The sequence below is a fragment of the Triturus cristatus genome, chromosome 12 (assembly GCF_964204655.1).
Source record: "Triturus cristatus chromosome 12, aTriCri1.1, whole genome shotgun sequence".
NCBI classification, from domain to species: Eukaryota; Metazoa; Chordata; class Amphibia; order Caudata; family Salamandridae; genus Triturus; species Triturus cristatus.
Window position 1 is genome coordinate 243,311,107 of NC_140595.1, and position 25,458 is coordinate 243,336,564.

Genomic DNA, 25,458 nt, shown 5'->3' on the forward strand with positions numbered 1-25,458 from the left:
AGACTCTTTTTGGGGTCTGTAACAAACTTGCCAAGAAAGGTGGCCATCTTGGCATCTATTTTGGGGGTGCACGCCACCTTACATGGGAGGGACGGCCGAGGGCATTTGCCCCTTAAACGGCCTCGGATCTCCTGATCCATGGGCTTCTGAATCCGGCTGGCCACCTAAGACGCCACCAAGGGTGCAGGAATCCATTCCGCAGAGCGGGGGTGATAGATATACTCCGGGTTTAGTAACCCCGAAATGTCAACCGAGTCCTGAGGTACCTCCAACCGGGCTTCCTTAGCTCCCCTTCCGGGTGCCTGGGTCTGCTTGAACCCGGTTCCTCATCTGACTCCTCGTTTGGAGCCTCTGAATCGTCCCCGGTATCTCCATCTGCCCCCTCAGGGTGGCAGAAATCATCATCATCATCATCATCAGGGGTATTCTCCGGTTGGGAATCCGCGGCCCGTTCCGCGGTATCCAGGCGTCTCTTTAGGAAGGCCTGCTGCAGCCTCTCAAAGGCGTTGGGGGAGGTGAGGCCCTTGGTAGGCTGACACCGGGCTTTAGCCTTGCCCTTAACCTTAGATGGCACCCCCAAAGGGGGAGGAACGGCCTCTGACCAGTCACCCTCAGTAGAGGAGACCACCCTGCGCCGGACTGTGAGTTAAATGATACGGTGGCTTAAGGGTTCAAGGGCCGAGGAGACTGCCCGTTCAAGTGATGCATCTATCGCATCCACTAACCCCAGATGAACTGGGAATAATGACTGGTCGTCCTCCTCTTGGTCCTACGCATTAAATGCACCTGCCATGACAAAATTGAATTTAAACTGGCCAATGGGGAAGAAAGAGTTGAATCAACGATTGGTTGTGCCACTGCTTGTTGAGCACGCTGAAAGGTTACCAAGCTCCGCGGGAGAAACCGCACTGTTGGAGTAAAGCTGATGCGAGAAGGGCAAGTGAGAAAAACGGAGTAGAAATGAAGCCTCGGGCACCGCAGGGTAAAGCACACAGCAGGGGCATATTAGTGGTATTGAAAAACTGCGGACGATAAATAGAGGCAAGCCAGTATAACCAAGCACTGCGGGAGGCAAGGAGACGTTGAAGCAGACACTGGCACGATGAGCGGTCTCCGCTACACAGCAGGAAGCCTCCATCGCGCACCGAGGACAGTCTGTCAAGATGAGAAGGGTCGCATTCTCCTTGACGTTAAGCGCGCACACGTCACGCCCCCTAACGGTGTAGAGCGATGCACCGCGCCGGAGAAGGGAAGACACGAGGAGAGAAGCCCCCCTGGGGTGGGTACGGAACGCAGCCCATCCGCTATGTCTCGCGGGGGAGAACGGCCTCGAAAAACTACCTCCCACAATGCCAGGGAGTCGCGTGTTCGTTGAGGGGCCTGCGGAGGGCCGGAACGCTCGAATTGGGACTAAATTAACTTTGGCAAGCACTCAAAAGCAAGTAAGTCCCGATACAATTAAAACAGTCACACATTCTTAAAACTCTTAGCGCATAAACAGAGACAAAGGAAAAGCACTTATCTGGCTGCTGAGCAGCGAAGAAAGAGTAAGTGCTTTTCCTGGACTCTGTTTATATGGGACTGCCTCTATGATCGTTTGTTTGTTTATTTAAAGACTCATGGGATATGTAGTCTTTACTGTTTGTTGTTACTAAGACTGCTGAGCAATAAAATGGAAGAGATCAGCATAATCTGACGCCTCCGGTCCTGACATAGAATTATAGCCGTACAGTAACCGTACACAAACAAAAGAAGAACTGATTTGAGCTCCACTCTTGGGTGTTGTGAAAGCAAACATAATAGAGAGCCATCAAGGTAGAGACGAGAGGATGAAGGCGTTGAAGGTGTTTATAGCGCAATCAAGCAACTGAGCAGACCACATCCCATGCTGGTTAAATTCTATGATTATGTAATGAAATAAATGTGTTCGTTTTAAGGAGATGCAAGAAAATGTTAATTATAGTTGTGATAGTGGCAGAACATTCAGTTATAGGTGGATTTTAAAATCCCGTAGTTTTAGTTGTAGTGTAAACATATCGTTTTGTATGGTTTGTATCACCATGCACATAGACAGATCCCACATTGTCATATAATGTTAGTTATTTGTGTCTGTAAAGAAAGGAGATATGTTGTAATTACTTGTCTGTGGGTCGCATGCGCAAGAGGTAGCCATGGTGTTTCATGTAATCTTGGTTAGTGGAGATTCCGGAGGGCTTGGAGCGACAGTTGGGCATGAGCAGGCAAGGGAGCCTCACACTTGTGGCTGGAGGATAATAAAGCATTAATGAAGGGTGATTATGAGTTAAGTGATTTACTACAAGCACCATCTTTAGTAAAATTAGTTCATGATAAAAGGGCCACCAGGGTGATTCTCTGTGGCCAGTTTGGTCCCTGCTCTGAGAGTAATGTTGACACATATCCCTGCGTTGGTGTCACACTGTCTACTTTACTTCTTTACATTTAGGTATTAGGAGACATTTACTATGCATTTTTGTTTTGTGACATTTATAATGGTACAGCACTGCATTCCTTTTCTAGATTGAGCGTGAGCAAGCACTGCTCTGCGAAGATCTGTTGTAGTTCAGTACAGAAAGAAGCTTCGCCCACTCCCCCTTATTTTTCATTGGCTTGTGTGTTTTTCCTTTGTAAATGCTGTCTTCTTATTCATTATGAGGCTTGTTAGTCCCGCCTTAGTAGGGCCATGTCGTCATTTCCGTGGCTACTGGCCCCTTCACTTCGGTTCTTACACCCTACGTGTTATTTTTAGTGTTTGTTGTAAGCACTGTTTTCTTTATTGAGTTTGTCCTACTTCGGGCAGGACCACGTGCTTTGTTTACATTCAGTGCGCTGTGGGCGCTTTCACTTTCAAAGCTGCCGGGATACTCTCGACCGCTTGTTGTTTTTATTGCTTGTTTAGTTTACCTTACACCAAATAGTTTGTGTTCTCTTCCTGCACTCCTTTTGTTCATTTTATAACAGCAGCAAGCGTTCTTAGGATTAACCTAAAATCGAGGGAATCCTTAATCTACAAATTCAGGAGTGTAATCGCAGCCTCTCTATGTTGTGTGTGATCTTGGGCAAATGCCGTTACCGGTCTGTGCCTCTGAAAACAATAGGGTGTAAACATATAACGTGTTTTAACCCCTTCAGTGCTCATGACGGAATAGTTCCGTCATAAGCACAAGTTCCACTCCGTCATGAGCAGATGCTCAGGAAATCCCTCTGCTGCAGACAGCAGAGGGATTTACCTTTTTTAAAAAAATACGTTTTTAGCCAATTCTGCATTTGACACCCACGCGAGTGAGGTATCATTTTACTCGGGACACTAAGGAGAATGCTGTGGTGTAGGACATTTGTGCCGCCATGGTGATTCCACACAAATATGTGGAAAGTTTGGTTTTTTTAGCTAAATTTGAGGTTTGCAGGGAATTCTGGGTAGGGAAACGTTGAGGGATCCACGTAAGCCATACCTCTTTGGACTCCCCAGGGTGTCTAGTTTCCAGAAATGTGTGGGTTTGGTAGGTTTCCTTGGATGGCGGCGAGCCCAGGGCCAAAACCCCAGGTGCCCTTGACCCCCCCCCCCCCATTTTGAAGTCTGAACAGTACGATTTGGGTCATTTCCTGTTACATCCACTTTGCGTACCCACACAAGTGAGGTACCATTTTTATCTGGAGACCTGGGGGAACACTGGGTGGTAGGAACAACTGACTGTACAGAAGAGGTCTTTAAACTAGGTAGAGCGGTTCTATAGTGAAACCCAAGCTGCCCATCAGACAGTGTCTTCTGTTGCATCAAAACCTAGGCTGTGAGACAGTCAGCACTCTCTAGCAAAGCACACTCCGTGTATTAAACATCACAATGTTTTATCCCCAGCAAAACACCGCAGCACAGGCATCTACAGCAAAAGAAAGGCTGCCTTCGCAACGTTCAGGCGTGACATAAGCAACTTCAACGAAGCAATGACTGTCACAGGCTCAGTGCTCCACACAGTAAAGAGAGGCTCGAGCATCTTTATAAAAACACAGACTTGTTATCGCTCTTCCATCTACCGCGCAGGACTGGTGGGCACTGAGCTAGGCTACAATAAACAACATATTTGCCACATGACAACCAGAGCATTATAACAGCGCTCCGCTTTATCACTAGAGCGCAACATCTTCGGCTGCCCGATATATTCTCCTTAACGTTGCAGCAGGGAAATAACCTATTCAAAAGGCTTGTATGTAGACAACTGGAGTTTTACATGTGCCCACATACTATATTCCAACATGTAAACATGTGATATATGAAATAAAGTAACGTCCGAGTTCAGGTAGCCTCACTCAAACCATCGCGCTGATATCGCGTACATCACTTCTGTATGGAGAGAACCATTTCAAATGTAAGCACTAATTCTAATGTCATCTGTAAAGGCCACCCTAATACTGCAGCTCCCAAACTCACTCAAGGGTAACTGGTTTGCATTCTCAGCAGTCGGTTATATCCCTCTAATCCCCTCCCCAAGATCTCCTGGCCCAGGAATTGAGCATATGGACGGGTGCGTTTCTGCAGACTCCGCAGCTTGTTACAGAACACGGCTGCTTGCATTCAACGTCAATCCCATGGCAGGCAGTATCTCCTGAAAGTCATGCGGGGCCGGACTACAGTCAATCATCTTATAGGTCTCTGCACCTGCAAGACTAAAACGGCTTGGGCAGAGTCAGCCCCACGTTAGACTTGTGTCTTTAAGGGCCCAGCAGTGCAGCAGCATATTCTATCAAATGAGAGAAGTGTTACTTAAAACCGTTGAGGCCAGGGCAGCGTCTGCCGTGTATATGTAAGGATCTCTGACTGACCAAAGGTGACGGGATGGCCTTTCACGTCAGGTTGCTGTCTTTGAAAGATCTGTTGAGCTGGAACTGTGACCCGATTTGGTAAGGTTTACGTAGGGCTGGGACGATAGTCGCATGCCGCAGTCACTGCTTTGGACCCCAGCTGGACGCTTAAAAGGAGTATGGCAAGTTGCATTTTTCCCTTTACCATAACCAGGTTAGAATAGTGACTTTAGCAACAATGTGTATATTTAACACTAACAAAGCAGCTCTGCTTAAAATTCCTTAACCACTAGGCAATACGTGATTCATTACGATGCTGAATCAAAAAATAATGACATTCGGCCGATATATACAACCCAGCGTCACCCACTTTGTCACCTTTTCTCACAAGACACAGGCTGCTGTTGAAACTGCTAGCCTTGCAACCGAGGTTCGGCCGCAGAAACTGGTCCACTTCCTGTTTCCTAGGACGACAGAAAAGAATGCACAACTACTGTTTTGTTGCGCATGCGTACGATGTAAGGTATCGCGCGCATGCGAGACAGAGTGCAAAATCACCCACCATGAAACCGCAAACAAGCATTGAAAATGCAATAGGACTCATTTTTATGCGAGACCTATTGCATTTTCAACGTAAGTGTGGACGTGAAATATGGCACGAACGGTAGGGGGTTGGGGGGGTGGTGGACGGTCCAAGAAGTCACGGACTACGGGAGGGAACGGGGAGAGGCAGGGGAACAAAACAGTTTTTTAAGTAAAGGCGCCGATAGCCTTGGATGGAAATAAATCACGACCTAGCCGTGAGGAGGGGGAGTAACAAGCTAAACACCAATCACATTACAGGATTTAAGATTGAAGCCAATCAAAAAATATGGCCTGAAAGTGGGCGGAGCTTCCCCCGCTATACTGTATACAGCATCTCTTGACGAGACAGCGCATGCGCTGCCTAGGCGAGACCAAACAAGCATTTGCAATGCAATAGGTTTTGCATTTACGCAAGTTTAAGCTATTGCCATTGTATATGACAATACCTTTTATTTGTTTTAAAAAACAAAACATAAATAAAAGGCATTGTCATTTACAATGCCAATAGCTCAAACTTGCGTAAATGCGAGAACTATTGCATTGCAAAATCTTGTTTTTATTACGTTTCCCAGTAGACGCCAGGGATTTTTTGGGCAAATTTTAATTAGGGTGGGGTCATTCCAATTTGCCCCCCAGAAAAACCCTAGTGGACTTTCAGCCCCCCCCCCTGGGTGGCAGATGGGGGCATTAGCCCAAAAATGGTGCCTCATTCGTGTGGGAGGCCAAAGTGCCCGCGACAGGCAACAGCCCAAAACATTTTGTGATTGGCAATTTTGATGTTGCCTCACTACGTTTTGTGCCCTTGCCTGTCGCGGGTACTTGGGCCTCCCACATGAGTGAGGCACCGTTTTTATCAGGAGACCCGGGGGAACGCTAGGTGGTAGGAAATTTGTGTCAGCCCAGTGATGCCACAACTTTCCCACACACATGTGTGAAAAAAGTGGATTTTTCAGCTAAAATTAAGGTTTGCAGGGGATTCTGGGTAAGGAAACGTTGGGGAAACCACGCAAGCCATACCTCCCTGGAATCCCCTGGGTGTCTAGTTTTCAAAAATGTATAGGTTTGCTAGGCTTTCCTAGGTGCCGGCAGAGCTATGGTTCAAAAACTATAGCTAGGCACTTCGCCCAAAAAGGGTCATTTTTCACTGCGAAACTGAGGTGTGTCCAAGTTGCCTTTTGCTCTGTATCCTGTCCCGGGCACTAGGCCAACCCACACAAGTGAGGTTCCATTTTTCTCGGAAGACTTTAGGGAACGCGGGGTGGGTGGAAATTTGTGGATCCACGCAGATTCCAGAACGTTCCACCACAGAAATGTGGGGCAAATGTGTTTTTTTGGACAATTTTGTAGGTTTGCAAGGGATTCTGGGTAACAGACCCTGGTGGGAGGCAGTCAAGGCACCCCATCCTGAATTCCCCTGGGTGTCTAGCTTTCAAAAATGTATAGGTGTGCTAGGTTTCCCTAGGTGCCGGCAGAGCTAGGGTTAAAAAAAATACAGCTAGGCACTTTGAAAAAAAAAAGGTAATTTTTAATTGTTAAAATGTGTGCTCACGTTGGGTTTTGAGCCATTTCCTGTCGTGGGCACTATGCCTACCCACACAAGTGAGGTACCATTTTTATCGGGAGACTTATGGTAATTCAGATTTGTAAAGCAACTGTTATTACCTATTGACTTTCGATGCATTTTTGCCTTCCAAATGAAAGACATTGTGTAAAAAAAAAGAAGTCATTTTGAAAAATGACCGATAATTCTCAAGCTAGTAGGAGTATTCCCAATTTCGAAAATGTGCAAATATCTGTTTTTAAACTCTAGAATTTGTTCCCATTTTAGAAATACATAGGTGTCTTTCATACTGATTTTTCCATGTATACATTTTCCCACAATAATTGCTATATACCCGGTACATAATAAAAAGCCATTGCAAATTGCTGCTCAGTTTTTGATTCTGGGTTTGTCGGGTTCTTGGTGAGCCTACAAGTCCTCTATATCCCCACAACCAGAAAGGCCCAGTGGATGTAACCGTATATTGCTTTCAAAGAGCTGTCATAATTAGAAGGAGTTACAGGTGAAAACGTTGACACAGAAGGCTATTTTTTTCAACTAATTTTCAATTTTTCCTATATTTAACTGTTAGTTTCTATAAAGAAACCTTGAAGGATCTACACAAATGACCCCTTGCTGAATTCAAAATGTTGTCTGCTTTTCTAAAATGTATAGCTGTCCAGGATCCATTATAGCTTTCATACCCATTTCTACCATTAACTGGAAGGAGGTTGAAAGCACAAAACATAGCAGAAATAGGCTATGTCCCAGAAAAATGCCAAAACTGTGTAAAAAAATGTTGGTTTTCTGACAAAAGTCTGTCATTCCCTAAAAACTGGGAAAATGGTGATTAAACCCTTTTTTGATACCATTTGCAGGGAAAAACCCAGACGCTTTCATTTGCAGCCCTTTTTTCTCATTTTTCCCAAAAAATCCAAAATTTAGCTGTATTTTGGCTAATTTCTTGGACCCCTCCAGAGGAATCCACAAACCCTGGGTATCTTTAGAATCCCCATGATGTTGGAAGAAAAGGACGCACATTTGGCGTGCCTTCCTTATGTGGTCAAAAAGTTACAGGGGCCTAAGCGCGCAGTACCTCAAATAGCCAAAAAAAGGCTTAGCACACGGGGGTAAAAGGCCTAGAAGCAAAGGAGTTAACCGATTATGCCATTGTATAGTTTTGTTTCTACACTTTAATGTTGTTTAGTGTTGCTTATATACTTTACACTAATTTCTCTGCAGAATAGCCTGCTTGTTTGTTCCACAGCTACGTCGGTTTAAGCCTAAATTTGTCATTTAGACTGTGTTTAGTTATAGCAAAATACTAAATTACTATATTGTTATGACTGTTATACTAATGAATATTCCTGAATCTCAAAGGGCCTCTGTGTTTAAATGTGTACCACCCAACGTTTGGTGCTATTTTCATGGTTAGTTTAGTGCAGAACTCGATACAGATTTAAAGAAGTACAGGTCTACAGTACTTTAAGCCTCCCTCCACTGCTAGTGAACCCCTTAATTAAATAAACAAAAGCATATTAATTATGGCAATACAATTGAGGAGCCTAGTGGAGTGTAAGCATTCACAAATATGTATATATGTAGAACGGCTGTGTATAATAAACTTCATAGGCATTCTTGTACTCCGTGTTCCGAATATGTGTACATGTGCGTCTAAGATGTATGAGCCTGGGCCTTTGATCGCTATTGATGAGCCTAATTTACCTGTGGCCTCTCTTTGCCTTGGTGCCTTTAGTAAAGAGATCATTAATAAAATGCATCTAATTACAAATTATTCAGACAACTCATCAGGTATGTGTTTTAGAATGCTAAGCTGTTGTACACGCGCCAGACGCATTGTTCCTGGAACACCAAAGAAAGCGCTTCTTGCAAATCACCGGCCTTCATCCGCTTCTTTCTATTCAGCGTATGCAGGGAAAAACATTTCCAACATATTCCCTTCTATGAAAAGTCATTATAGAAGCCTCGACTTTTACCAGCTCCTCTGCCACAATATTGACAATAAACGAAAGAGTTATCATCACAGATTAGTATAAGCCATGATTTATGCAGCGCTTCTCTAAAATCTGAATAAACTTCCTCGTGGTTGTTAGCATTGTTGCAAAGGCAGACAGAAGAGATGAAAACTAACATTCTGCCTGCTTAAGGTGGCGGGTATGTAAATATTATTTCCTCCCCTTCGTGATGGAAAACTCAACTATAATATCAGCTGGTGGAAGCCGCGGCGTGAAGCTGTTATCCCGGCTTCCAGCGCAATTAATATCTGTCAGACCCGCGCGCGGCGCTCCCAGGTTGCAACCAATCAGCCCCTTTGCTCCTGTTTCTTTGTTGTTGTGCTGTACTGCCCAGTAAGTATGGTCTTGTGTCACAATAATCTCCCAGACAAATGCTAATTGCTCTATTGACAGCATTACTGTACATTTTTGACACATCATTATTTATAGCTAACCACTTGACCTGGAATAAATGTTAAAGCAATTATCACAGAGAGTGTTTCCGTGCGAAAATTGAAGCAAAGTTAATTAGCTTAAGCAATGGAATGGGACTCCATTGTAGCTGCAGCAAGGCGTGCGGGTCCAGAAGCAATTCATAACAAGCTGCCACCATTGCGCAAAGTCAGCCGCTTGTTTATATTTGCATTGCGCTTTCACTTTACAATAGCTGCCGCCCCACACAGTACTCTCAGGGTGGGGCGGCAGCTATTGTTAAAGTAAAAGCGCGATGCAAAAATAAGCAAGCTGTCGCCAAAGCCGAATGAAAACAAGCATTGAAAATGCAATAGGTCTCGCCCACGTTTATGTTAAAGCAATTCTGTTTGTAATTAGGTGGCTTTTTAGCTTTGCTTTTATTAGTGTTTTTCAAACTTTCATGTACATAACATGCATATATATCGTCTCAAACTTCTTGTGGCAGAAAAGACGAAGCGCACCCAAGTTTCAGTGCTCCTTTTACTTTATTCTGTGCCCAGCACCGCCGCCATTACGCGTTTCAGCCCTCATGGGGCCTTGATCATATGATACGTTACATGGTTCGATCTCCAGAATTTAAAGTGACAGTGCTCAAAATAAACTACTCGTCATCATAGACATGGAAGAAAGCCAAATTTTCTCAATATAGTTTTCTCCATTACAGATATTCATACTGCAATTGTGCAAAATGACGCAAAATAATGATATACATATCATAAAGGTTCCCTGTTTAACCTGTAAATAAATACTTGGTAAAAACCAGACCTTTAAAAACCGTCATAAAAAGGATGCCGGTTAAGAGTTTTGCAACCACTATAATATATATAAATACATTTAAATATGTTTACAGTTGTTAAAAATGCAAAAAACCTAAAAAAAAAAAAAGGGTACAAATGTAAACTTATTTCATCATAATAGACGTAGCAGCATTTGTTCTCTCAGTACTGGATATCCTTTAGCACAGTTTGAGAATGTAACCCTTATTGCCCTACTGGGAGTAAAGACAATGAAGCCCGAGTGGGCTAAAATCCAAACATTCCAAGTCTTGGTTCAAAGTGTCAGTGCATATACAGTGTCACATATAAATCCCTTATTACCTAATGTGCAAAATGTGCCACTGTATGAAAAAGTTAATATAAAAACAGTAATTAAAGAGACAGCAGCTTGCATAAATGGGTAAATTGAAATAGACCAGTGAGGAACTAACATATTAAAGATGGGTAAAAAAGTCCTCACTGGAGTTTAACCCATTCGGTGTTTTGGTGACCATTTCTAGTATATATTTTGTTTCCAGTTTTCTCAACAAAGCATCTCGATTTCCACCTCTCCTTAATGGTAGAACCGAGTCCACCACAAAGTATCGCAACTCACACACATTTTTTGCATGTAATTCTTCAAAGTGGGGAGCAACAGGATACGCTGTATCACCATTGTTGATCGCTCTTATGTGCTGGAGTATCCGATTGTGAACCTGAAGCCTCGTACTGCCCACGTAGCACAGGCCACACGGACACTCCAGCACATAAAGGGCAAATTCTGTCCTGCAGATAAGATTTTTGTCAATTTTAGTTGCCCTGCTTCTAAGTGGTGTTGTATATTCAGTTTTGCTCACTCCATGTTTACATGCTTTACAAATTGCACATTTGATGAAGCCTTTGCTAGCCGTGAGCCACATTGTATTTTGAATCACTTCAGGACTACTTGTGACTAAGGAATTGCTCATTGAGCAGGCTTTCCTAAATGTTAAGTTGGGGGACCGAGTTAGGGTACCACCCAACACAGGATCATTTCTTACCAACGCCAAGTTCTTGTTGATAATTCTTCTTATAGTTTGGTGTTGATTACTATAAGTCAGAATTAATCTAGAGGGCTGTAATGTCTCCAATATATTTTTGTTCTCTTTGGGTGATTTAATGGCCAATGCCTGTGATCTGCCCCGCTCATTAGCTATAAACATGGCTTTATCCACTACACTAGAGGTGTAACCTCGTGTGAGAAATCTGGCTCGGCATTCCGTCTGAGCTCTAATACACTCGGTATCAGTAGTATAAATTCTTCTGATCCGCAACATCTCCCCAAGGGGTTGCTGTGGATCAGATGCACTGGGTGATGACACGCTGCATGTAGCAGCAAGTTGCCAGCGGTCGCGTTCCTGTGCAGTCTCGTGTGCAATTGTGTGTTGTTTATCAGGATTTCAACATCTAGAAAGCAGATTGCCTCTCGACTGATCTGGCCTGTAAACTTAAAATTCAGATTGTTCTAATTGATATGCTCAATAAATTGTAGGGCCCCAATCTCCGAGCCCTTCCAAATTATGAGCAGGTCGTCTTTGTACCTGTACCACCGTATTATATGATTGGTCATGATTTCCTCAAAGGCTGGCTTGAGGATCTGTTCCTCCCAAAGCCCCATATGCAAACAGGCATAACTTGGGGAGAAACAGGCCCCCATAGCCACGCCCCTGACCTGCTGGTAGACTTGTCTTTGAAACAGGAAAAAATTGTTTTCCAGACACATAGATATGATGGCCATTAGCATTTTGTTGTTCTCATAGAAACAAATGGGTCGTGTATTTAAAAAGTACTCAACTGCCTTGAGTCCATCTCTATGATGGATGCTTGTGTAGAAAGACGAGACATCCAAAGATATGAGCAAATAATCATCTTACCAAACATCATCATCCAATTTACATAATAGATCCCCTGTGTCAAGTACAAAAGAGGGCAATGTCCCCACAAACTCCTGTAGGAAGAAATCAAGATATTTGCTGGCATTCTCCATAATGCTGTTACGAGCCGATATTATTGGCCTACCGGGTGGTACATGTTCGTCCTTGTGTATTTTGGGTATGAAATACACTACCGGCATGACTGGGTGGTCATTCTTGAGATAGCGAAATTCATCACTTGTCAAGAGACCCGTACTTTTCCATGCCAGTAAATTTGAATAAAAAGAATTCCAAGATGTTTTAACAGTTATCATGTCACTCCGTCTGTAACAGTCCTTGCATATATGTATATTTATGCATTTATTTATATTTGTATTTATATAGATATGCAGATGTATATATGTTTATGTATGTATATACACATACATATATATAAATGCATATGTGTATTTATAGAGAGTGAGGAGTAGAGAGTGAGGAGTAGAGAGTGAGGAGTAGAGAGTGAGGAGTAGAGTAGTAGAGAGTGTAGTAGAGTAGTATAGAGCGAGTAGTAGAGAGTGGTGTCCTGTGCCTGGTGAGAAGAGTCTCCAGTCTGTTGAGGGATGTTCTTTGTCTAGTGAGTGGGCTCCTTTGTCTGGTGAGCAGTGACCTGTGTCAGGTGAGTCAAGTCCCGTACCTGGTGAGCAGTGACCTGTGTCTGGTGGGTAGTGTTCTGTGTCTGGTAAGCTTTAAATCCTGTCAAAAAGAGGAAAGGGGGACGGAGCGAGCTCTAAAACTGTGCTCGCCCCCCAGGAAATAAAAACAACAAACAAACCCTCCTTCCCGGGAGGGAGGTAGGGCTGAAAGACTGCAAACAGTAGAGAAAGGGGCCAGCTGCTGCTTCTTGGGGGTGTAGCCGAACCAGGGCTGCAAATAACCTGAAACTGCACAACTTGAAACTGCACAACATAGCGCCTTCAAGTTGCACATAAAAGGACACTGACCCTTATTGTTAGTAAACGTCTTTAAAAAAAAAAAAAAAAAAAAAAAAAAATTAACAAATGAAGAAATCTTGAGACACATTTTACTTAAAACTGCAAAAGCGCCGAGAACAGAGAAATGTAAAGCACGTCCGCTATTGTTGAAGGCAAACGCGGTAATACAAAAAAACAATCATTTACAATGCAATAGGTTTCGCATTTGCGAGAGTTTATGTAAATGACAATGCATTTTATTTATTTGTTTAAAAAACCAACACATTAATAAAACCTTGCTGCCAATAGCGCAAACTCTAGTAAATGTTATTTTATTTACTGGGCTGGAAAGGTACCAACCAGCCTCCTTTGTCACTGTGAAGCTGCTGGGAAATCGGGTGGCTGGTTTGCTTTGCGTGTCTACCTTGGCGTGCTTCTAAGGGACAATATAATGTCGTATAAGGAATATGATTCTCCTTTTATTATTTATATAACTCATTATTTGAAATGTAATAAGTCAAAGACAGAACTCCCTTATTCTATGAATAGGTTGTGTGGGTGCTCTATCAAGTGTTATTTTTATCTTAGCCACGCGAAGTGCTGTACCTACAGCTATCTCATCTGAATGCATGTTACTGAAAGCTCACGTTGTGAACTAGAGGTTTCATTTGCAATTGTTTAAAAAGAAATGCAGGCCAGCTGTCCGTGCAGTTTCTTCTATACACCCCCCCACACACACACACCGCCCTGTGTTCTGGCTCGATTTCTGTTGGACCTGCTGCTGTGGAGTGTTTTGTCTGCTATCAGTTTTCCCTGCCACTTAACGTCCGAGTGGGTTTTAAACTTTTTTGATGGGGTTGTATTAACATCACTGCTCCCGGTGGACGTTGTTTTCCTGCATATCCGTAACTAAAGTAATAAGCGTAACTAAACTAATTAGTCATAAAAGGGATGTGTGCCTTTGCCTGTTGATGTCTAGTCAACGCCGCCGATGGTTCTGCCATTGAACTACTAAACCTGAGTTGAACTTGCTACTTAATTGCACTGTTTATCTTGGAAGGACAAGACCCTCACGAGAGCTATGTACTATGCCTCTTTGCTTCCTCGACATAGAAAATGTTTATTGTAGCATGGACATCTCGAACACGGACTGTTACCAATAAAACTGTATTTAGGGTCCGACTGGGGCAAGCTTTAGGAATGCCTTCAAAATGCTGCCTCTGTTGCACTGCAGCGCTAGTGGGGTGGAGGTAGAGCAGCGAGGGGAGGGAGAGAATTCCGCTTCTCTTAAGACTAGAGTCTGCCAGGATCCCCCTGCGCTTGTGAACTCCGTGCCTGGCCAGAGTAGTAAACAAAGTAATAAAACACTACTCCACCTATAAGAAAGTTAGTTAAGGCCATTGTGTCCGTAGGGGCTGTCAGAAAAGCGGACAGGGTAAAAAGTGGCTAGTAGCCAATTAGGAGACATTGTCTCCTGCCGCAAGTAAAAGATCAAATCCCGGTGAAAAATATGGGCGGGGCTTCCACACCACTTCTAAAACACACCCTACTACAGCATAGCGAGCAGCGCATGCGCTGCAATGCTAGGCTTGACCTAATGATGAAATATTGCAGTGATACGAATACAAAATGTGCGACATTATGCAACTTAATTTGGCTTTTCTAGGCGTATAATTTACTGAACCCTCCCACATAATTGGCCATCTCTTGCTGCATAATTCCAGTTGCCCGGACTATAGGTTTCTCGAGGAAAATGTAGATTCCCAAAGTTTGCTGTAACTTTCAATACAGATTTTGACTTTGGAGGTTACTGGCAAGAAACATGATCATTTATTTTAAACCAGATGGGAACGCCATACACTGGTCACCAGTGGCCTCAAGTTGAAAACTTAATTTCGACATAATGCTGTTCCCACAAGTTGCTCTACCCTCATCTATTTATTTAGATTTTTTGTACAGTATCCCATTTTGCTGTAAGACGACTTGCATAGTGTTCACCAGAAGGACATCAAATTCATAGGTTTGCAGGCAAGATTTACAGGCAGAGTTCTTGGGTGAGCCAGTCACCCTGCCTGACATTCTTAAAGTCTAGCCTGGCTCAAAACTTCAAGTTTGACTGTTTACACTGATCTGTTTTGAGGCGTTTAAACAGCAGCCAGGTTGGTTCTCTTCTAAGCAGATCACTTGGAATTATGTGGCAAGAGAGGAACAAATTATGCAGCATAGTCTACTAAAATGTGCGGCCAGAAATGTAAATTATGTGGCATAATGCAGCACATTTGTGATAGTATTAGCAGCTGCGGCCGGTGCAGGTAAGAGCGGTGGGGCCTGGTGGAGGTGGGATTTCGACAGACGAATACGAGGGAAAATTAAATTAATAATGATTTTTTCCTCTACAGAAATTGTATTTGTTTTTCGGGAGCGGGCAGCAGCGCGCACGCTGCTTGCGTACCTTTATCTTGTTTTCATTATTCCCACATTGCGGCCGACCCTCAAACTTCCTGGGCTCAGCCACTTCCTCACTGTCTGCCTGTGATCGGCCATCCACCCCGTTCAAAGGCTTCTTTCTTTTAGAGCGTGTGATGACCCCTCTTCACTGCACGGATCCCATGTCAAGGTAACTTGTGGGTGGGACATCTGAGCATAAGGATTGTATCTCATTATGCCGATGCTGCTGGTGGGTGCCCAAGACTGCTCACTGGCAACCTGTTGCTTATGCCTATTCTTTGCGCCACTGTGTGCTTGTTGAACGTGCTGCTGCTGCGGCTTCTGCCACCTCAAGTCCGACATTTTCTTTCCACCTAACACCAACGTGTCAGCCTGCCACAGAGGCGCTTTGCTTTCCCTCTGTGCTCTGCGGACGCTGCTCAAATGGGGAGTGTGACCGATCACAAGGGCTTGAGAAGGAGGAGCTGGGAGAAGGGGGGCTGGGGCAGTCAATCACAGTTGGCGTTCTCTGGGGTGCATCAGTTCTGTAGTGCCCTCCTCCTCTTGTCCTCCCCTCCCCCCACACACAGCTGTAGCAGCGCCACCTTTATCCTTGTTTGTAGTAACAATTGCCCCAACACGGCAGAACTTGTCCAACCTTTTCTGCATTACCCATGTTATGTTATCATTGTTTTCTATGGCGCTGTATTGCTATTAGTAAGGCTTTGCAGCTCCCTGGTCTCAAGCATTCTGTAAAAGACTGGAGTCTGTTTTCTGTTTCTTTCGAGTAGAGTTTTCAGGAGTATGGGCACAGTTACTATTTCGTGTATTTTATGTTTGGTTGTAAGCGTTGTATGTGTTAGACCGGTGCACTGGCAGAGCCCTAAAAAATGTATTGCTTGTCGAGAGAGAACGCAGTGTGTGTGGGTCCAAGTACTAAAATATATAGATTATTCCAGGTCCGGATTTGCTGCATTTTCTGGTGAAAGTACAGAAAGATAATGACCGGAATTATGTAGTTGATATTTGATGGGCATAAATTGAGTAGTTTTTAGGAATTGAGGTGCAGTGGATGCGTGGGCCCGTTTGTCAGCTACGTGCCACTGGGGCAGTGTCGATGATGCAGTAAGTCCATTGCAGGCAGCAGCCTTATGGTGCACAGCACATGGCAAGAGGTTGACAGATTGTGACAAGTGGTCTGAACTTGCCATTTATTTTACATTACCAATTCCAATTTCCAAGCTTTATTTCGATCATAACAGACCATAAAAGCAGAAGCTAAAAAAACATATAATACATAAAAAAATAAAAATGTTAAGCATCACAGGATATAACCGCTAACAGTTCATTATACAACCTTAATGACAAGTTAAAAAGTTATTAAAATTTTAAAAAGATTTTAAAACAATGAGTTCATATTTAATAAGTTCAAAGCTGTGGAAGACGGAAAAGGTACGTTAAGACTGCACTAGTGGAATTTAAAAACTTGCGGCGCCTAAGCCACATGGAGTTGAGGAAGCAGGACACTCCAAAACAATCGGGGGTGCGTTCCAGTTCGCAGGACTCTAAGAGCCTCTCGTGTCTGTCTGAACCCCAAGTTCCTGCATATTGGTAGGAGCCAGTACCTTCTAGTTGCCTTATAACCTGGGCAAAAAAAGAAAACATGTGTAAGGGACTCTTCCTGATTCTCTCAGGCCGGACAGGCAGATGGGGAGGCTTTGGTCCATTTGTTTGTAAATGCATGAACTGGCAGACAGCCCCATCTAAACTGGACATAAAGTTTCATTGCCACAAGTGGATAGACGTCCTCGAGAAAAGTCTCAAATAAATATTGGTCTTTAAAATCAAAAAAATCTGCAGTTAAACAACCATTTTTAGCATTCCTATAGAGTTCACCCAACCTAAAAAGTCTGTAAGCTTTAACTAGCTTGAGGCGTGAAATAGACGCTTCCTCCGGGTGGGTCCATAAGTTTGGCCAGCCCAGTCCAAAGCACAGGTCTTTGATATGTGCCAGCCAAGATATTTTTCCCACCCCTGGAAGCCCCAGGATTGCCTTGAGTTCCGACTGGTAAACTAGTAATTCGGGTGTCGCCTATAGTCGGCGCCAAAAGGTCAAGGGTCGCAACTCAATTTCCTCATTTATGGGTCTAAGGCCAAGGTCCATGCGTAAGGGGATGAGAGGAGTACTTGGCGGTAGGCCCAAGAGTTGTCTCATAAACTTATTCTCAGTTCTGAGCAGTGCACCAACAGGGCGATGTCCCCAAAGTTCAGCCCCATACATGATTGCGCTCCTAATTTGAACTTTGTATATCTCTGTTAACGGGCCCAGTTGTCTTGATGTTATGTTCCTATATAATTTTGCTAGGCCCCCAGTCATCTGAGCTAGCCTCAGGCCTGCCTTTTCTTGGTGAGGGCCCCACCCAAAGTTTTCCGTTAACGTGATACCCAGGTAGTCAAAGACTGCCACTCTCTCCAGCTGGGTGCCATTTAGGGTGGGGTTGGGACGAGAAGTTCTGCTAGGATTAAATACCATATACTTGGTTTTTGCTGAGTTAATCTCTAGCCCCCTGTCTTTGCAAAATATAAAAAAGGTGTCAAGAATCCTTTGGAGGCCCATAGGTGATTTAGAAAGTAACAAGGTATAGTCAGCAAACATCATTGCTGGTACCTTGTTACGGGCAAGCTTTGGGGCATCAATATTGGCTATTTGGTTCAGTTGATCCACCAAAGCGTTTATATAAAGACAAAACAGTGTGGGGGCCAAAACACACCCCTGCCTTACACCCCTATTCACTGGGAAGCGTGAAGTCCATTCCCTGTGTTTCCCATATCTAACCTGTGCGAAATTTCCAGTATGTAATCACTTGATCAGGGTGAGCAAATAAGATGGAATGCCCAGTTCCTCCAAAACTACCCAAAGTTTATGGCGAGGTATCAAATCGAACGCTGATCTGAGGTCAACAAAGATCAGATAGAGGCTCCCACCCTCTATCGTCACCGTCTTCCAGTATAGTAATTGCAGCCTTAAGATTTGGTCAATGGTGGAAATGTTTTTTCGGAAGCCTGCCTGGTATGCACTCAGTGTTTAATGCTCTTCCATCCAGGTCTGGAGACGATCTAAAATGATCCTGGCGAACAACTTTTGCGTTACATCAATCTGGTTTATTGGCCTATAATTTATGGGCATAAGAGGAGATCCCTTTATATACTGGAAAAATTTCGGCCCCTAGCCAGGTATCCGGGATTTCCATACCGCTTAATATGGCATTAAATATTACACATAAATATGTGCCCCAGACATTGGGTTATTCCCGATATAAATTCCGGGGGGATCTTATCCAGTCCAGGGGCCTTTCCAAGAGGCAGGTTCCCAATAGCACTCAACACTTCAATCAGAGAGAACCAAGTCTCATCTTCAGGGGGTATCTCTGCGCCAATTAGCTGGGAGCCCTCTGTGGGGTCCTTAACATCCTGGATGGAGTACAATGATTGGAAATGAAGTTTCCATGCTTCCGCAGATATATTCGGCTCAATAGGCGAACTCCCGGAGGAGCTCGCAGTTCTAACCAGGGACCAAAACTCCCTCATATCTCTATTAGTAAGTGCCTGTTTAATCGCGTCCCATCTTTCGGACTCCCACTCATCTTTAGCGGACTTTATACTATTCCTATAGAGAGCCCTCCTAGTTTTTATCAAGAATCTATCTTTGGTTTTTATGGCGTCAATAAGGGCACTCTTTGCCATTCGGCAGACGTTTTATGCCAGGTGGATTTCGAAGACCCTGTGCCCTTAGTATGCATCAGAGGATTAAAGATATTAGTTAGACTGATGGTGAGATCCGAGTGTACAGCCATAATTCGGGTGGTGGTGTCAGGAGCACTAAGAGTTTGCACTGCCGTTTCCATCATCAGCAAAGGGGGGATAATTAAGGAATAAAGTGTAGCTACCTTATCTGGTGACTTCCTCAGATTATCCCATCTGATTCTCCTTCTATTATTGTCTAGAGACAGACTGGAATCAGAAAAGGGGCCTGGAATGGGAAGACCATGAAGATCTGGGTGATGAAGTTCAAGCACCAAGGCATTGTGGTCGCTGACGTGCCTTTGTAGGACAGCGAATTCAATCACCCAATGCCAGATGCTTGCCTCCACTAGAATATAATCAAGTAAAGATGTTTGACCTGGTCTGTTAAAGGTATGCCTTCCTGGTTGGTCTGACTTAGTACGATCATTACAAGCCCTCAGTGCATGAGATAATGTTACTGCATTTATCTGTAGGACCAGAGGAGTCCATGCTCTTACTGAAGGAATAATTGGAGGAGGTATTAGCCAAAGAGAATCCTCTGCGGTTACCAGAGAATCAGTAGGAACAGTTAGTGTATCAAATTGGCAGTTGAAATTGCCGCCTATTACCATCCTGGTGTTTGGGGGAACCAAGTCAATAAACGTGGAAAGCATACTTATGTTCTTAGATTCCTGGGCAATAGTGACAGGACGGGAATAGATATTGATAAATACAATCTTGAAGTACTCGGTATTTTAAGCCCAGCGGTGCAGGGGAACACACCCTATGACTTCGGGGTTCTTCCTGTTTCAGACCTACAGAAACAGAGTCTTCTGGGTGAAGTCAAAGATCAGTTTATTGGCTGCAGACCAATTACAGGTATCCTAGAAGTACAACAGCGTGTATGTTCTCAGGAGACTGCTGAAAATCACAGAAACGGGCTTCTCCTTAAATACAGAGTTTCCTGCTTCAGGCATACATTCCTAGGTTTATGGCATGGTCATTTAAAGTATACATTACAAACGAAAAGGCAGAGTCATGATGACCATCCCACATTCCAGTTAAGCCAGCCCGCAATTATTTACACAGCAAGGCTCAGATCCCACATCAGATATCGATAGGCCCCAATAAACATGAGCATCTCCTGTTTTGGGAAACAAGCCATAAAGCAGGAACAGTCAGGTGAGAAAGAGATTAGCTGGAGGCTTGTGTAGGATGAAAAAACTTTATGGTGTGTCAAACCCTGATGCTAATCACAGGTGGCCAGAGGACGGGGAACTCGTGGGACCAGTTTGACCTGGGGCAGCGGAGCCAAGCTGCCCAGGTCACAGAAAAGTCAAAGAAAGCCACATGTGCTTTAAAAGGCCCGTATTCGCTTCATGCTACATAGCCTATGTGAGGGCAACCATAAGATGGCCACCAATACAAAATGGAACACACGTAGTGATGTATAATAGCGTATACACAGTGCATTCATAGCTAAAACGTTACACAAAGCACTTGTACATACCGCATTAACCATTCGCGGTTCACTAATACCGGGATAGACAGGGGTAGGGCCCTGCCTCCTACGTGGTCCCAAATTGCAAAGTACGACAGACACTCCTTTTGCCCTTACATAGGCAATAACTATGCTCATTTCAATCCGAGTCTAGGTTAATATTCACGAAGTCATGGAGATGTTGCTGTAGCATCATCCTATTACTTAGCTCGTCCCTCGATACAGGTTTCCTTACACATAATGTAGCACAGAGGCCACATATCGCAGGAGCACACTGTATGCACAGACAGAACAGGAAAAGGATGGCTAAGATCATTCCAATGACCATCAGAACTTTCCAACCCCAGGCAGATATCAGTTCCCAGAACCACCCCACCAGTGACCAATCTCCTTTATCCACGTGTATGGACTCAGATATTTTATGCAGTTTGGAGATGGCTTGATAAACTGTTGGAGCGTTGTCCGGTATGAAAATGCAACAACTGGATTGGATAACCTTACATACCCCACCACGGTCTGCAAGTATGACGTCTAGAACCATGCGGTTCTGCAAAGTCATGAGGTGATCCGCTTGGAGCTCAGCTGTCAAATTACCAAGGGCACCAGCTGTAACATTAACAGTGGATTCAACCACACGAGTCAGCTGTCTCAGGTTCCTACTATTAACCATAGGTCCCCAAAACGGCAGGAAACCCAAAAAGAAATCTCCCGCTTCCTGACCGGCAGTATCCTCCTTACTAATCACGCCTCTCACAACTCTGGTCTTGTGATAGTCAGAGGCGGTAGTAAATGTTGGCGGTAGCAGATTTGCAATATAACATGGGCCCGAGAAATCAGGGGGCAACCATGTATATGCTCGGTCATTGCAGATAAAATATGTACCCTTGGCAGCCAAAAACGCAGGGGAAAACTGTGACGGAAAAGTGTACGTTTCAGTACAGTCACTTCTTCCCAGTTGAGCTCTAGGATTCTGATCATTACCTTGCAAACAGAACCGACCTATGTGGGGTACGACCCAGATTGGGGTCGAGATTTTCCGTTGTCTTTCACCTAGACTAATACTATACCCAGTCGCGTTCCACCCTACATAAGCTCTCAATTCTTCTTTGGGAATGGATGAGTATGCATCGATATCTCTACTCATATCGGCAACTCCTTTCATTAAAGCTTTATTATTGGTGCTAGGTCTGATGGAACGCGGTTGTCGCGGGGAGTACGCATCTAGTGCATAGAGAAACATGGTCTGGAATGCCCATGACGATCCATTGTAACTATACGGCAGCACCAGATAGGGAATACCCATATTAATGGTATGTGGCATTAAACCGCACACCCAACAATTTGTTGTATTCATGACTAGCTGGTGCAGGAGCTGAATAAACAAGTTATTCACAGACTCTGATCGTCTAACTTGTTCATGTTCAGGCAGAGGGTGAAAAGAGTGTGAGGAGATAGTAGGAGGAGGTATAGGCTGTACAGTGGGGGCAATGGGCTCTTGAGAGGAGAAGAATACAAATCCTACAGTAAACACTACCATACTACATAATACGAATAGGCATAAAAATACAAAACGTGTGCACCTCATTATTTTACATATTCTTGCTTTAAAGTTCATTTCCTCAGTGAGTCTCTCCATCTTACAAAACTCCATCCTCTAATCGTGCCGCTCGCGGCGGGTGAGTATCTTCTGCTAAGGAGTACGCCTGTCAGTCCAGGGAACGCCCTAGACCAACCAGAACCGTCGACCTAACGTCTTCGGCCTGTACCCCAAAGTCTTGGCACCGCGACCCTGCGACTGAACCCAGATGGTGGTTCGAAAAACAAAAATCAAGAAAGTCCTTCAGGTGGGAGAGCTCTGGTTATTAAAAAAATAAAAAGGTAAAAGAAAAAGAATATTTATTTGTCCATGGGCCTTGGTCTTAGATTGTAATGGAGACGGGCAGGTACTGTTTGATCTTGGAACAAAAGTTCAGGCTCTGTAGTGTCCAATCGAATTGACGGTGGCACAGCTTCTTGCAAAATATCGTCACTTTCCTGCGCTGAAGTTGTGCCTTTTATGCGTGCATCACTGAACGGCACAAAATGAGGTACAGTGTCTGTTTCAGAGTCAGCGATACCCTCCTGGACCCACTGGTCATACGGCAGAGGCAAAGGGATCCTCTTCACGTGGGTGCCGTGGATCCAGTTCCTTTTCCCCTTTTCTCGAACAGCTGATCTTGTAGACAGTAGCACGAGGTGACGGCCAATCCAGCGGGGCTCATCGTTGGTTTTCCGCTGGAAGTTTTTGATGAGCACCCACGTGCCATGGTCAATGGGGTGTCCTGGAGCCTCAGAGGCCGGGGGGAGAGTATCGTGCACCTGTTGGTGTAAAACACGCAGTTTAACCGTCAAATCATACAAGTAATCAAGCAGTACTGGATGTTCGATTTCACTGAATTTCGTCGGTCTTGGCACACCCCATACATTGGCCGGGCGGCCAAAAACGACCTCGTAGGGGCTAAGTCCCACCCGTGAATGCACGGTCATTCTAGTGGACAGGAGTGCTAGAGGCAGAGCGTCAGGCCATTTAAGACCTGAGCTCGCTTGGATTTTGGCCAGTTTGAGTTTTAGAGCGCCATTGTAGCGCTCCACTAATCCAGCTGATTGGGGGTGATTTGCAGCGTGAAATTTCTGCCTTATACCTAGTCCCTCACACACATTCTTCATCACTTGGCCCACAAACTCACTCCCATTATCACTCCACACCATTCTTGGCATTCCAAACCTAGGGAAAAATTCCTTCACAAGGGCTTTGGCTGTGGACAGAGCAGTGTTCTCTTTTAGAGGATAGGCCTCTATCCATTTTGAGAAAGTGCAAACAACCACCAATACATATTTCAGGTTGTTGCACCTTTCCATGTGGATAAAATCTAGCTGCAAAACTTCAAATGGATATGATGGAGGCGCAAAATGACCAGCTGGAGTTGGGGTTCCCCTACCAGGGTTGTACTTCAAGCATACCATACAATTCTTGACCACATTCTCTGCACACTTAGGAATTCCAGCATTCTGCCATACTGGAGCCAACAACTTACAGATTCCTTTCGTACTGATATGTGCCATTCCATGTGCCATAGTAACCACTGGAAGCACATATGCATCAGGTAACAACCATCGCCTATGTTCTGACAAATCAATCCAACAACCATTCTCATCCAACTTACCCATACTTTCTCTCCACTTGCTTAACTCTTTCTCTGTGGCTTCAGCTTGAAGGGACTTTACACTCTCTATTGTGTTTTCACACATTCCAACATCACCAACCCATCTGGCAGGGCCTGCAACATACATTCGAGTCTTCACATCTTTTGCTGTTTCTTTCGCGACTTCATCAGCAAACGCATTACCACGACCAACATCATCAGTGATTTGCTTGTGCGCACTGCATTTCATAATCGCAACTTGTGATGGTAGGGTCAGCGACTCAAGGAGATCATTCACCAACTTGCCATTCTGAATCTTAGCTCCATGCGAAGTCAGGAACCCACGTTCTTTCCACAATCGCCCAAAACTATGAGCCACGCCAAAGGCGTATTGGCTATCCGTATATATGTTCACTTTCATTCCTTCAGACAACACGCATGCTCTCGTAAGGGCAATCAATTCTGCTGCTTGAGCCGAATTCTGTGGCACACGCGCAGTTTCTACAATCGTGTGCAAAGTCGTGATTAGCATATGCAGCAGTCGTATCACCATTTGGAAGCTTAAAACACGAACCATTCACCCATAAGGTACCATCACACTCAGTCAGGGGAGTATCTTTAAGATCTACTCTCCCTTTCGTTTCTTCTTCTGTTCTGAACAGACAATCCTGTTGCTCAATCTCATCTAGATCTGCTGGAATTGGCAATAATGTAGCTGGATTCAACGTGTTGCATCTCTTTATGTGTATGTGATTTGCTAACAGTGTCAGCTCATATCCAGATAATCGCGCACTAGTTAAGTGCTGCGTCTTGGTCCTGTTTAACAATGTGTCCACAGCATGTGGAACCATAACAATCAATGTATTATCCATTACTAGTCCAGCAGACTGTCGAATAGACATAGCTGCGGCGGCTGTGGCTCTCAGACAACTTGGCAATGCCCTCGCTACAGGGTCCAAGGTTGATGAAAAGTATGCGCATGGACGCGGTCTGTCGCCAAAAGGCTGTGTTAACACTGATAATGCGCAACCATCTTTCTCATGAACATACAATGTAAAAGGCTTGCTGTAGTCAGGGGTACCCAACACAGGAGCTGAACACAATGCGTTGCGCAATTCCCAAAAACTTTTCTGACACTCTTCAGACCATGGGAAAGGATTCGGCGTGTCTTTGCATGTTAATGCTAACAAAGGTTTTGCCAACAAGGAAAAATTAGGAATCCAATGCCTACAGTATGAAGTAATGCCCAAGAAAGCACGCACTTCTCTCTGTGTTCTTGGCACACTCAACTGTGCAATGGCTTGAATTCTTTCTGGGGTCAGTTTCCTTCCCTCCTTCGATAAGAGATGACCTAAGTAGGTCACTTCTTGTCGACAATATTGCAATTTTGAGAGAGACACTTTGTGATGGAAGGCAGACAAATGACGCAACAATGACAAGGTAGCGTTTTTGCAAATCTTTTCAGTATCCGCGGCGATTAGTAAATCGTCAACATACTGAATGAGGATAGCGCCA

General features: G+C 44.4%; 1 protein-coding gene across 2 annotated transcripts in view; it reads left to right on the forward strand.

The window, feature by feature from the left end:
• HASPIN (histone H3 associated protein kinase) overlaps positions 1–25,458 on the forward strand; it is a 1,547,868-nt gene that overhangs the window by 146,996 nt on the left and 1,375,414 nt on the right. The window contains exon 1 of one of the 2 annotated variants that reach the window (XM_085639405.1): positions 1,243–1,442. The exons of the other annotated variant lie outside the window; for it this stretch is intronic. Within the exon in view, the coding sequence (XP_085495531.1) occupies positions 1,350–1,442 (93 nt within the window). The 5' untranslated portion in view covers positions 1,243–1,349. Of the gene's footprint in view, positions 1–1,242; positions 1,443–25,458 lie in introns of those variants that run through there. 2 annotated transcript variants of the gene reach the window in all.